General features: G+C 42.0%; 1 protein-coding gene and 1 non-coding gene across 2 annotated transcripts; both read left to right on the top strand.

The window, feature by feature from the left end:
- The first annotated feature begins 764 nt into the window (after positions 1–764).
- Positions 765–7,246, top strand: C15H4orf33 (chromosome 15 C4orf33 homolog). The gene is made up of 6 exons (XM_078863228.1): positions 765–798; positions 3,964–4,154; positions 4,903–4,963; positions 5,312–5,363; positions 5,590–5,807; positions 5,924–7,246. Exons 2-6 carry the CDS (start codon positions 3,968–3,970, stop codon positions 6,030–6,032), a joined length of 627 nt encoding a protein of 208 aa, XP_078719354.1. The 5' UTR covers positions 765–798; positions 3,964–3,967; the 3' UTR covers positions 6,033–7,246.
- On the top strand, positions 1,426–1,542 carry TRNAL-CAA (transfer RNA leucine (anticodon CAA)). The gene is made up of 2 exons: positions 1,426–1,463; positions 1,497–1,542. It is a non-coding gene; the product is annotated as a tRNA-Leu (tRNA).
- Positions 7,247–14,721: the final 7,475 nt, after the last annotated feature.

The following is a 14,721-nucleotide window of genomic DNA, read 5'->3' as shown; positions in this document are numbered from 1 at the left end:
AATCACCTTACACCCATATTCACCTTTATACTCATCACCAACCTTACACCCCACCATCACCACCATCATCTATTCACCTACCATCACCTCCATCACCTATTCACCCACCATCACCACCATCACCTATACACCCACCATCAACTTACACACATCACCTATTCACCCACCATCACCACCATCACCTATACACCCACCATCACCACCATCACCGACACACCCATCACCATCACCACCATTCACCTATACACACATCACCTATTCACCCACCATCACCTATTCACCCACCATCACCACCATCACCTATACACACATCACCTATTCACCCACCATCACCACCATCACCTATACACACATCACCTATTCACCCATCACCAGCACCATCACCTATTCACCCACCATCACCATCATCACCTATTCACCCACCATCACCACCATCACCTATTCACCCACCATAACGTATACACACATCACCTATTCACCCACCATCACCACCATCACCTATTCACCCACCATCACCACCATCACCTATTCACCCACCATCACCTATTCACCCACCATCACCATCATCACCTATTCACCCACCATAACCTATACACACATCACCTATTCACCCACCATCACCTATACACCCATCACCATCACCACCATCACCGACACACCCATCACCAGCACCACCCCCATCATCACGGCAGCCCCGCCCCGCTCACCGCACTGAGTCACGCTGCGGTCACGTGCCTCGTGCTGCCACCCCCGCTGCTGCTGCTGCCACGGAAGTGACAACTCAGTCGATGTTGTGCGGTTTGTTTCGACTTACTTTACCTGTTTTATTTAAACAAAAATGCCACACGTCACCCGTGTTACACTATACGTCTCGGCACTACAACTTGTGTGTGTGTGTCACGTATGGCAATGCACGAAGCTACGTAACTTAAAACTTCTGCAGTCAAATCGCAAACGCTGGCAATTCGTTGTTGACCGGCACATTCTCAATAGAATAGCGGGGTGATGATGGTGGTGATAATCACAACATCAAAACTCGCCCACAAAGCAATCGTGACCGCGATGGTCACGGACGGAATCCTTTCCATAGGGAGACGGAATGATGAAATCCGCAGCTGGTATTGCCGCTGCTATGTGGTTTATTCATTTACATCGTAGGATCGGAAAAAAAAGTGGCGGGCGAGCGGCTCAAGGAAGATGATCATCCTTCAGTTGATTGACCCTGGCTGGTGACGATGCTTTTTCTCCATGGAAATCGCAATTGCGATGATGATGTTGCTGATTACGACGATCGTGAGAGATGACGAATGCTTGGGAGCGCCTTTCATCCAGCATTGGATTGACCGCAGCAGATGATCATCATTGTGATGATGATGATACCGTTGTGGGCTTAAGAGGGGTCGTGTACGATGTTGTGAGTGGGATGTCAGGATGGCCGAGCGGTCTAAGGCGCCAGACTCAAGGCGAATTGAAGCCTTCCGTGCTCAACGCGGGATATCTGGTCTCCGACTGGAGGCGTGGGTTCAAATCCCACTTCTGACATAATATTTTGATGCTATTTGTTAACATTTAATGGTTGCTCGAAAGGAAAGTTGTTGTTGTTTACGCCGGGGACCGGCTTTTTTTTCCAAACGCTTTCGGCAATGTATATAGTCTGTCATAATTTAGGCAGGTTCACAGAGGCGTTTGTGAAAAAATCACCGCTGCGTAGCAAAGACTTGGGGCGCAAGAATTATTGTCGCGTGTTTGTGGCAGTGCTGCCCTCTGCAGGAGACGGCTTGCGTTGGCGTGCGATGCAATGTAACGAAGCATGGTGGCGAGTTTGAGTATTTACCTAGGGATGTGATTGGCTGGCACATCTAATATTTGATTGTATGGCTACTTAAACATTTCCACAGACGCTGTGTTGGCCCTGAAAATAATAGCTGCACTTTTAAACAATATGCAGCAATAATAATACGCGTGTGGGAGAAGCAGTGGAAAGTGCATGCCGGCATGAAACCCAGGAGTTTAATTGCCATCCATGAAAACAATCAGTGGCGAGTGACATCTGAACTGGAGTTACGGTCAAACGACCCAGGGTGACCAATACTGATGGCTGAAGAACTTCATCCAGCATTGGGTTAACAAAGAAGAGTGTGTAACACTACTGTATTATTAAATAATAGTAACAAAGCTCATTTTATAGAAACAATCTAAAGTGTAAGACAAGGATAATGGAAGATGGTAAATCTGAATGGTTGACATCACTCGAATGTGGATAATTCATCATGTCAGGATTATGTGGATTTACGGAGGTGGTCATAATATGATTCTGCACTGCTTCCTGGATAGCAATTGCTCAAATGCTGGTGCATTGAAATTAAAAAATTAAAAATCCAAAATGATTGGCTTGTGGAGGGAGTGGAAGCTTGGCACGTGAAAGTAGCAGAATGGAAGAGACCTCCAAAAACAATCCTTGTGCCACATGTTTTCTTTTCTATAGAATTGGAAGGTGTAATTCGCTACCCTTCCAAGGACATTTGGAAAAATACCAACAATGGGCCGTATGTCACACATTCCGACAATAACAGACTTTATATTGAATTTAAATTCAGGATATAAAAAAAGCCCAATTGAAGGGATGTTTGCACATTTTTTACTACAACAAGGATAACAAAATGATGATTATCTCTACTGGTACTAAGCAATATCTCGGCTCCATTTCTCTCATTTTCACCTCCCGAATATAGATATACATTGTTATGCAAACCATCTTGAGATACAGTATATTGCATTTGCTTGAAGTACCCAAATGAATACACTAAATTATGTGTGCTTTCCTATGACTCTATGTTCTGTTTATACAGCGAGTGATTAATGAAAAAATAATTACATGTTGGTGTGAAGCACGGTGACAAGTTTGAATATTTACCTTGGGATGTGATTGGCACATCTAATATTTGATTGTATGGTTACTTAAACATTTCCACAGACGCTGTGTTGGCCCTGAAAATAATAGCTGCACTTTTAAACAATATGCAGCAATAATAATATGCGTGTGGGAGAAGCAGTGGAAAGTGCATGACGGCATGAACCCAGGAGTTTACCGTAATTGCCATCCATGAAAACAATCAGTGGCGAGTGATATCTGAACCGGAGTTACGGTCAAACGACCCAGGGTGACCAATACCGATGGCTGAAGAAATGCATCTGGTATTGGATTGACAAGAGTGTGTAACACTACTGTAGTATTGAATAATAGGAACAACGCTCATTTTCTATATACAATCTAAAGTGTAAGACAAAGATAATGGACGATGGTAGTAAATCTGAATGGTTGACATCGCTCGAATGTGGGTAATTAGATCAGAATGATGTGGGTTTACAGAGGTGGTCATAACATGATTCTGCACTGCTTCCTGTATAGCAGTTGCTGAAATGCTGGTGCATTGAAATAAAAATTTTAAAATCCAAAATGATTGACTTGTGGAGGGAGTGGGAGCTTGGCACGTGAAAGTAGCAGAATGGAAGAGACCTCCAAAAACAATCCCTGTGCCACGTGTTTTTTTTCTATAGAATTGGAAGGTGTAATTCGCTACCCTTCCAAGGACATTTGGAAAAATACCAACAATGGGCCGCATGTCACACATTCCAACAATAACAGACTTTATAATGAATTTAAATTCAGAATATAAAATAGCCCAATTGAAGGGATTTTTGCACATTTTTTACTACAATAAGGACAACAAAATGATGATTATCTCTACTGGTACTAAGCAATATCTCGGCTCAATTTCTCTCATTTTCACCTCCCGAATAAAGATATACATTGTTATGCAAACCATCTTGAGATACAGTATATTGCATTTGCTTCAAGTACCCAAATGAATACACTAAATTACGTGTGCTTCCCTATGACTCTATGTTCTGTGTATACAGCGAGTGATTAATGAAAAACTAATTACATGTTGGTGTGAACAGACAAATGGAGATCCAGATTGTCAACACGTGGGACGGTGAGCCAGTAGACCACGATCCCATGGTGATGAGCTTGCGACCTCACCCTGAGGGTCTTGGGTTGCAATTGGGGGTGACAGCACCTTTCTTCAATGACCCTCCTGCACCACACAGCGACCCAGGCCAGCCATGTCATCAACTGTGGGATTATGAAGGTGACCTTACATCTGTGCAGCAGTCCTCCAACCTCCCTGTACCTAATATTGTGATATTGCTATCCTTTTCCAAGCCAGAAATTCCCGTTCATATAAACCTGCTTATATATGGCTTGATATGTCTTGCCATATTTGATTTTCATACGTGGTAAATGAAACCAACATGTTATTCATAATTATCTAACACATTTAAATTTCGATTTAAAGCTTTCGTGACTGCAGGGATTCATCTTCTTGGTTCTTTCGGTAAAGTCACGTAGAAGGGAAGTAATAAAATAATAAAAATTAAACATAATAAAATGAAATAATTCTCACTACGTTTCGGCTACAACGCAAGCAGCCGTCTTCAGGTGAAGAATGAGACACTACCAAGCTAGGAGCTTATATCTAAACTGGGTTGGAGGTGGAAGAGCGCCTTAACAAAAGAATGTGCATATGAAGAGGAATTTTGCATATTCATGGCAAATGCGTAGGAGGTGGGCGGGGGAGGTTTCAAAGTCATATTATGCCCATGCATTATGCAGGATCAACACATATACGAAAATCAGACAGAGCAACAATATGCCTTTCTTATCTGCACGTAATAATTCAATTGCAACAAGGTTAAGGACATGGGTGGTTTATTTTACCTGGGAAATTTAGTGGGAGGGAATGGTGTCGTAAGTGTATTCGATGAAAGGAGGAAAGTTAAATATCTGAAAAGTACAAGTTCTAAAGGTATCAAATATTTATTATATTTTCTTTGCAGTCGTGGAAATGTTTTTCTTAAACGACCAAATGGAGAAGTACCTGGAGGTTGAACTTTGCCCGTGAGTTTCACTTGTTGCCTTTGCTCACTCATGGGTATGATTACAGGGCTGTGTGGGTGTGCAGTTGCATCCCTAGACACAATACCGATTACCTACCCAAGCAGCTGCTTTCATCCAGAAAGTCTTACATTACACCGTGCCTGAATGAACCGCTAATATTTCTGCCTCGCGTATTCAATTTTGCTCTCTAGTAAAATCAAATAATAAAACAACCAGCCATATTTTCGTGAAATGTAATGCTCACTTTTCCTCTTAATGTTGCTCTTGGCACATTTCTCAGCTCATGCTGCTGCATACATCAGTTTGCTTCACAGCAAATTTGGCAAATACGACTCTGCTGTGTTTCAGGCATGGGCAACACCTGGTGCTTCTTCTGGACGGACGACGGAAAATATGGAAGGTGAATATTTAACTCAGAACTGTGGTTCATTGTCTTGGGTATTATTAACAAACAAGTGAGTAATGTCCTTCTCAAATGAGCATTGGGCATCTCTTGTTTGCAGCCCTGTACCAGTACTGGAATTTCTGCACTCCTATGATGAGGGATAGTCTCCATAAGACAGCCACTGCTGAATTCACAAACAGCACTCCAAAGTACTTTTATTCACACCTCTTGTTATTTGCAGGACGACCTTCTGCTGGATTTTGAAGTGATGCCTCTCGAAGATGAGAGCAACGGTGTACTGAGATGGCAGGGCCATGCCCTCGTGCCTTGGAGATATCTGCCTCCCGGGGTGTGCAAATTTAATGCCTACGCCATTCACGGATCAGGGGAGGCCCGTGTGTACGAGGCCTTGTTTCCGGTCCCCAAGCACAAAGTGCAACCCGGCATGCAGCCCGACTTGTGAGTCGTGCACTTTGCCAAAGGCACACTGTTTTTTCGGGAAATGTGACAAATAAATACTGCCCAATTGACAAAAATTTAATTGCAGCTTGTTTTGCCTTTCTGTTGACTTACAGCCACAGGCTGGAGTATTTTGGGGATTTGGATTTGCCAGCTCTTATGGGGAATGACTGGATCCAGCCTGATTCTGAAATTTGGAGCGCTCGACTTGTCGGCAAGCCTTAACGCGAAGAACAACACAGGTGGCAGCTTGCGATGGTTTTTTTTCGCTCAGAAATTTGCATACCATAACAGTGATCCAAAATGTTTAATTACCATATTGTATGTTGGACACTTTCTGCCCTTGTTCCAAGCCGTATTACTGGAGGCGATAATTTGCCCCTCCCACAGCTTGTGGCCAACTCCTTATGGGACCTGACCCAGCTTCCCTTCCACGAGAGTGCCAGTCGCCGGGCGGGGGGTGCCGGCCGAAAGTTGATCCGCCCAGGGACGGAGACCATGCCTCGCTGCGCCAAACAAATGCCATTTTCAACCGTGAAAGATTTGAAATGTATAAAACAGAACAAATATATTTTTTATTACACTTACCAGTAACACTTCTCTTCGTAATTTGTTTTCATATACTGTATATGTAGGTGCATTACCGAGTTAAAAGGCTGTGTTGCAGGTGGGAAGCAAATGTTTGCCATTAATCAAAGGTGTTCTTGAGAAAAACTGAATGGTATTATTCAGGTAGGTGAAGGTGACTGTGGTCAAATAAGCCATGGTGCGGATCATGTTGGCTTTGTTTATATGATGTACCTTTAATTAATGACATATTGAACACGTATGCACATTTTCAAGGTTAATATTTTGTTTTTGTTTTTTACAACTGGAAACTTAAAGCAAAAAACTATTCGGAGTTATAAAAAGTGCAAAGCTCCTTGATAAACCAGTGCCATGTAACATTATCACATGACAATATAAGTCTTAACAAACTTTACACGTACATGATTTGGAGAGTGTGTGCATTTTAAAACAGATCTGATATGCTTGCATTTCAAAATGAATGCTCTCATTGGGCAGTTAAGTGCCTTCCAATAATACGATACAATATGTTTGCAAACATAGAAAACGCTGTGAAATTGTAGCAGCACCACATTGTCATTATTATTCAAATACTGTACAGGAATAACAAATGCCTGCACGTTTATACACACATATAAATGATTTACTCTTTACGTTTGAATGTACACCTTTCTGTAAATGTTTGAAATAAAATGCACTTGACAGAATTCTAACACTGAGTTGAATGCACAACAATTTGCGATGACGATATGTAGAGGAATGTCGTTTGTGCTCACACACTTTAATAGAGATGGAGTAGGTACGTATCTCAAATAAAACAAGTCTATTCGAGGTGATGGCAAATATGGTGACTGATGTGTATAAATACTCCACGAAGCAACTGCTGACTCTTTCTAAATGTGGACAAATGCACTTTTACTGTGAAAGACGTGTATTTTTTTTTAAATAACATGGAGATTTAAAAAAATGGTCCGGTATTGTTTTTTCGTGATGCAGCTTTTGTCCCCGTTACCGCTTCTTTTTTGCTCACCTAGCGGCGAGCTTGAGGGTGCGTTGTTACTTGTCTGCTATTCTTGCACATTTTTTCCCTCCGTTTACTTTGGCACCGCAGCTTGCCCGGCAGAGCTCACGACGGGGCCTCCGTTTTCATCGCCTTTTAATCCAAAACACGACAAACATAACCCCAGCCGCCTGCCATTTTCAATGTACATCATCTGGAAATAGGGCACAAAAAAAACATGACCGCAGAAGCTGACGAAAACAAATTAAACGTGTTTATTTTGGTATGTTTGTGAAACGCCTCGCAAATAAATTAGGTTTTAACAATGTTAGGTTGAACTGTATTGTGTGTTATATATTGGACGGGAAAGTATGTGGTAATGCCTTTTCATATACAGAACATTTACTAAATTTGCACATAACAGTATTCCAGTTTTGACTGTCAATTTGTTGAATTTGCCTCTGTTGCCACAGTTCACTCAAATCAAACCCACCTGATTTTAATTTGAAATTAAAATTTTATAGCATTGACCATCATATTGTGTCATGGCTTAGGTGTGTCGGTCATTGGGGCTATTTGACCATACTTCACCATGTTGGTTAGTTTAGGATGATGAACCAAAGTCCCCCAGTCCCCAGCGGCTCTGCTTCTAAGAGCCACGGCACCAGCTGGGAAGGTGAATGAGCAAATTGTACAATGAATCGCTGGATACGAACAGAACGCCTTTATGGATTTGAACCATTACAATGACATCACAAGACCATGTGGAAATGGCGATGGTGGATAGAGCAGTGTTGATGTTGATGAAGTTTGCAATTTTATTCGATGAAAGGATGCCTCCCGTTGGATAATGCAAAATAATTGTAATAAAAAGCGCTAATCTCAAACAGTTATTACCAGAGGTGTGGACTCGAGTCATGTGACTTGGACTCGAGTCAGACTCGAGTCATGAATTTGATGACTTGCGACTCGACTTGGACTTGCATAACAATGACTTTGTCCCACTTCTGAGATGTGGACTCGAGTCATGTGACTTGGACTCGAGTCAGACTCGAATCATGAATTTGATGACTTGCGACTCGACTTGGACTTGCATAACAATGACTTTGTCCCACCTCTGGTTATTACCTTTAAAATGAAGCTGTGAGAAGCCGAGCACACTGCAAGTCCTCCGAGTGCACATTACAGAAAGATTGTTGAAATGAATGCGTGTTTAGTAATTAATTTCAGCACACATTTTCAAATAAAAAAAATAACTCTATTGGTCTTGGATTCAAGCCAGAAATGCAGCGCCAAACATTCCCATAATGCCCTGATAACAAATGACTGGCACTTAGTTTAACAGTAGGTGGAGCAAGTGATGCGGTTGCACCACATGATCTGGAACCTGCAGGGCCTGTGTGAAATGCTTGGTTGCATTAAAAAGGTCAACTCATGATCGTCGTGAGGGTGGGGGCCCTCATCATAGCATTCCTTATTTCAAGAGTCCATTGGTCAAACCATTAATGGGGCTTCAGTGCTTGCCAAGGACCAATTTCAAAGGGGCCTTGCCTCTTGATCTTGCTCCCGGTCCCACTAAAGGTTCTCTTGAGAGTCCAGTTTTCTTACAAAAAATTGCCACCAATTCCCAATTAACACAGGCAAGTGCTAGGCTGCTAAACGCGGAATATTTCATGGTAATGTTTCTATTGAGCCTACTATATAAATACTATATCACTTACCGACATATCAATTACATGTTTGTATGCTCATGTTCTGAGGGGGAAAAATGTCAGTGGTAGGCATTTGTTAAATCATGCATGGGGGGGGGGGGGATACATGGAAATGTTGACAAACAGCTTTCTTTATTCCTCAATAATCAATATAAAACTGTTTAGCTGCAAGTGGACAAATAAGCATATGAAAAAGAAATAGGTGAATATGATGAATGCAATGTCAATTTCCTTTATTCGGTGCCTGATGTTTTTCAGTAAATGACAATGTGTTCACATTTGGCAAGGTGCATCGCCTAGATTAAATATAATAGTCAGTTATACGATTTAAGGGGTTTGTTTGTGCTGGCAAACATGAACAGCCTAAATCATACGCACGATTGAACTAACGGTTTTATATAATTCCCAACATATAAATGCCCATGAAAATACAAAAGTGAATCCCGTTTTACGAATCATTGAATGCGGTTATGGCCTTCAATCATATCTGTAAATTATAAAACCCATCGCAACATTTAAAAACGATCATTCAGATGTGACCAGCTACTCCTTTGCCTCAGCGGTGGTAGGAAATATACTTTCAAAAGCCGTGCCCTTTTTTTGCTTGAGCTGCATACCAACACAAAGTGACTAAATTTGTCCGTACATTCTTTTTTTGGTTGCCATTCGGGGGTGGCATGACGGAGCGTGCTTGTGACACACTCCAGGCGAACCCAAAAAAAATGAATGAGTCTGACAGCTGCCCATCAAAGCCGCTTGCAACAGCCGCCGCCTTTCCGAGGATTATCGATGGCGAGCTCGGGCGCCGGTTAATGGTGACCGGGTACTTAGACTCCTTTTTGAGACAGAGTTTAATGCCGTCTGGGGCCGTACCTTCTTTGCAACATCGCTGACATTCCCAGAGGCGATAACCAGCGACGTCTGTGTTGCAACCATTGGCATTCACGTTGGCTGCCAACTTTTTATGCTGAGGAGTGGGACCACTGCTTTTGAAACCTTACGCTACCTCTAAAGCGCTTACAATATATGTCATTTGAGATGCCACAGAAGTATACTGGTTAAGGTCAGCTTTGAATTTTACCAGTGGTTAGCTTTATCGGAATCAGCTGCGCCAAAGAGTACCTCATAATGCTACTGATTGCAAAACCGCACTTGTAGCTTTAAGTACACCTTATGTTTATCCATAATAACGCTCTATTATGCTGTGCGAGTAATTACATTGTAGAGTGCCCGTATCCCAACACTATCATTATACATTATTATGACCATTTACAGCCGTGCCAATCAAAATTTGTTGTAATCATTGTCCAGAAACACAGTTGTATTTACGTGTTAAGAATTCGACGTGCTCGCAAAAAGATTTGTTTTGAATGCAGAACAGTCGATGAAACCTCAACTTATTGTAAAAACACGAGTTCTCATTTTGGATCGTGTTTGGGACGAAAGAAATGTGCCTTCGAAAACTGTCTAAATGTGCCCAGTGGGCATCTACTGTGATTCTAAATTGCTTCCATAAAATATCTTGAAATATCTAAAACACTCTCTTAATGTGCCAGACATACGTGCATCATTGTAACATGCAGTAAATTTAAATTGAACACGTTACAATTTTACGACTCTGGTGCTACCACACAAAGCATACATTCCAAGAGAGTCTACTTTCTGTTTCCAACTTTCTAAATCATCTCGCACGTAACGGAGCTGCAGTAATCTGTTGATTTTCTGCCTCACATTGGTACACTTTTCAATGATTGTTCTTAATCCTGTTTCAATACCCCTAACAGCTCATCATTGAATTTCAAAATCCTACCACCCCACTTATTTCTAATCAGACATATAGTGCTCCTGCCAGTAGAGCCTTCTGTGATCTCAGCATGAATGAAGCTGCTTTCATATTGATGGAGTGTCTGTTGCAACGTATAAGCGTGCTGCAGTAACTCCTGCCCTGCATATCTTTAGGTAGTTATTCGCTTTAGAATTTACCAAAAAAAACAACTGCAAATAATTCACCACCATCAGAATTAACCCAACTGTATAATAGAAAACAGTTTGTGTAGTAGCTTCACGCTTTAGGCAATTGTTCTATGTATTGTTCTTTTCTTGAGAAAATTCCACAAACTTTTCAGATTCTATTTTTTTCTCGTACAAATAGTTTGATTTAGAAAATTCACAGATATCCAGTTCTCAGAATCCCTGCAAAACAATTCACATTGGTAATGGCGGGTTTTTTTTAGCCAAAGAATGCATTTGATAAGGGCCCTGATGACTCAGTAATTACCAAAGCTAATGTGGGTGTTTCTGGGTCATGGCCAAATTGCTTTTCATCCGATTGAAGTTATCAAACCCAGAGTGTTCTTGTTAATGGCAATTTGACCGGGCTGCCCTGTAAGCTCTCGAGTTCCCAAAGGTCCCTCATGCCATTCTACGTTAAATGACTAACCAGTCTCAAACAGATAACTTTAAGCGTATACTCTTTACTTGAGACACTCAGAGGAGTGTGTACAAGTAACTTCGTAGTATATTTACAAAATCATACATTGATGTATATTTACTGGTGTTTTATATTTACGAGAGTCGTGAAAACACTTGATAGCCCACGGTCGCCTCATTGCAGCATTTTAAAACTCACTTTTGATATTGCTGATGTTAACATCTGCCCACAACATCTAAATGTCAATGATTAACCACTTTCATCCATTTCGATTTAAAGCTTTCGTGACTGCAGGGATTCATCTTCTTGGTTCTTTCGGTAAAGTCACGTAGAAGGGAAGTAATAAAATAATAAAAATATTATTGTGAGAATTGTTTTATAATGTTTTATTTTTATTATTTTATGTGAGAATTGTTTTATTATGTTTTATTTTTATTATTTTATTACTTCCCTTCTACGTGACTTTACCGAAAGAACCAAGAAGACACTTTCATCCACTTAAGCCACCTTCTCTCAACAAAAGCCTACGACTTTCTGGGCAATGAGATGGTATGCGTCATCGCATTGTTTCCATGGCACCCCTGTCATTCAAGCCTGATATTTTACATGTTACTCCGTAGGCAAAGAGAAGCCTCACTCGGTAGATGAATTCCCATCGTTTTATGTAACACGGTGTACCATTATGTGCCCGCTATTATGTATTTCAATCAGCCGGGTAGTCGGACAGTGGGCGAGCACGCGGCTGGTAAGAAGAGCTTGTGAGTTCATCTCGGTCGGTGGTCGATTCGACTCTTTGGTTGCTGGTGGATAAAAATGGGCACCACTTCATGCGGGGAAGATAATATTGGCCGTGTTCATAAAGACCTCCCCCCCCCCACCCTCCGCCCATCATAGGGGAGTAGAATTCTCAACACTGGTTCGAGGCTTCAATCAGGATTCCTTGCTCGTTTGATTAGGATGGCAACCTTTTCTTTATTCATAACACATTGTTTTGGGGTATATTGCACGACAAATGTTGATCTCGAGCTATCGTGTAAAATCTCAGGTTTTTTACGATGAGCTCAGCTTGTTTTTTGTTTATTCCTGTGGTAATTAACTGATAATTGCTGAATAAAGTAAGTTGTTACAACAGCAATGTCAAGTGAGACGCGATGTATGGCTTCATTCTATTTACTGACGCTGAAATTCCAGCACAGCAGAGTATTGAAGAATTGCTTTGAGCCTTTTTGACGTCAGCCTTTTTGACTGTAATGCCACCTTGCTGTGTGCCCGTCAGGACCATTTCAGATGGGTCTCTAACTTCTGACAAAGATGTTCATTGTGAATTTTCTGCGAAATGCCAAAAAAACACCTGATGGTGTTTGGCACGCCAGTCTAACGGCGAGAGACCACCTGATTTGTGAAAAGCCAGAAACATTATGGTGCGAGTTTTGACTTCATAAAATAACATATCACGTTTCTTTGAAAACAAAATTTTTCTTGTTATTTAGGAATTTAATTGGGGCTCTTTTCGCATTGGCCACAATTCAGATCAATGTAGGCACGTGCCAGGCATGTGCTTTAATGAATAAAATTTTCACACAATTTCAGTGTCTTGGAAATCGGTCATCGAAGTCAAACACGTTTTTGAATGCAATCTTGCAATTCTGTAAAAGGTAAATGGGGGGGGGGGGGGGGGTAGCACAGTGGTTTGTCTACTGAGACCCACGTTTGATTCCTGGTCACAGCTAACATCAGCGACGAGTGATACCCGAACCAGTTTTGGCCTTCCCTGTCACCAACCCGCATTCACCGACGTGGCACGGCCCTGGGGATGCCTTCATTCGCTGTCCTTCCCCCGCACCTGAGATTAGCGTGGTTGGCTGCATACGGTGCGAAGGAAGTTCAACATACATTCATCCAGCGATGGATTTACAAAAGGCTGTGAAATAAAATAAAGATGGAAAATGTTTCCAGTCGTTTTCACGTAAATCCTTCGAAATGTACAATCCATGTTGATGTTTGTAGTCTCATTTCTATTGTGCCTACCGTGGAGATACCGGATAAATTTTCACAAGGAGCTATTTTTACATTTTATGATCCACTCATTTCGGGGCTCCCGACCACATTTCTCTGTCAAGCTAAAAATGTGTTCGGGCCGCATTAACAATTCAGTGGCCTCCTCATGCTCGATGCAGGGCAACCTTTAATGGGACCGTTTTGTTTATATGCAAGCAATTTTCTGACAACACGTGGCATCGAATGTAAACCGCATTTTTCCCGCAGCAGCGCGAACCTGGCGAGCGTTCACAGTTGAAGCTTTTCTGGTAATTGTGGAAAATAGTTTAAAAAAAGGAAGTCTGAATGCTCTTTCCCCTGCCCCGCCCCCTAACAACACGTATAGTGGTACCAGCTGAGGTCTGGTATTAGACAATATACCTTTAATTAAAGTTTTCCCTACAGAAAGCCGTAAGTCATGTCCTTATAAAGGCTGAGCTATTAAAACTCCGTGTGCTTGACAATAAAGTATGGAGTCCCCACCCCCCCCCCCCCCATGTTAGCCCACTTGCTGAGAGACTTATTTAGCCTCTGCTGTATACTCCATCATTGGCTTATAAATGCAGAGAGGGCCCTTTTAAAGTTTGCGTGTGACCTTTACAAGGCTGTCGTTAGTCTTCCCCCTCTCTCGAGCTTGTCCCGTGTTACCCTCCTCCACTCCTGTTCAGATCAACAGTTTACCGCACGACCAAAGAAATGTCCGTGCAGCTCTCTCGCAAGGTTTGTTTTCAATATAAACATCACTGATGCGAGGTTTCTGTTTCTGTTTCTCTCTCTTTTTTTCTTGTTTAACCTGCTGATAGTCTGATTGCACGCACATAGCAAGCGTACTTAGAGCAGTCACCCCTTTCCTGGTTTTGGTGAATTTTTGGTGTGAACTTTCTGGAATTCACTCCTGTATTTTGACATGGTTAAAAGTAGTAACAGTACAGCCTTGCAATTACTGTGCTTGCTTATGCCACTGCTGGTGGAAGTGGCCTCTAATCTGAGGGTATCTCTGGAGGGTATTTGGCCTACTCTTCCATGCTGGTCAGACGTCTCGGAAGAGGTGGAATTAACCACACTTCACCCCACCTCACCCTACCTGCCGATCGACTAAATGTGACTTATCTATATATGTTGCTGGGTGGGCAGAGGTAGGGGGATTTAATAAACTTGCCCATTGTT

This window comes from Lampetra fluviatilis, chromosome 15 (assembly GCF_964198595.1).
Source record: "Lampetra fluviatilis chromosome 15, kcLamFluv1.1, whole genome shotgun sequence".
Classification (NCBI taxonomy): domain Eukaryota; kingdom Metazoa; phylum Chordata; class Hyperoartia; order Petromyzontiformes; family Petromyzontidae; genus Lampetra; species Lampetra fluviatilis.
The sequence above is the reverse complement of the archived record's forward strand: the minus strand, read 5'-3'. Positions and strand labels throughout refer to the sequence as shown.

Coding starts and splice junctions, on each gene's coding strand:
- C15H4orf33 (XM_078863228.1), top strand. CDS start 3,968: ATGGAGATCCAGATTGTCAACACGTGGGACGGTGAGCCAGTAGACCAC. Junction 4,155..4,902: donor TCAACTGTGGGATTATGAAG/GTGACCTTACAT, acceptor TTTTCTTTGCAG/TCGTGGAAATGTTTTTCTTA. Junction 4,964..5,311: donor CTGGAGGTTGAACTTTGCCC/GTGAGTTTCACT, acceptor GCTGTGTTTCAG/GCATGGGCAACACCTGGTGC.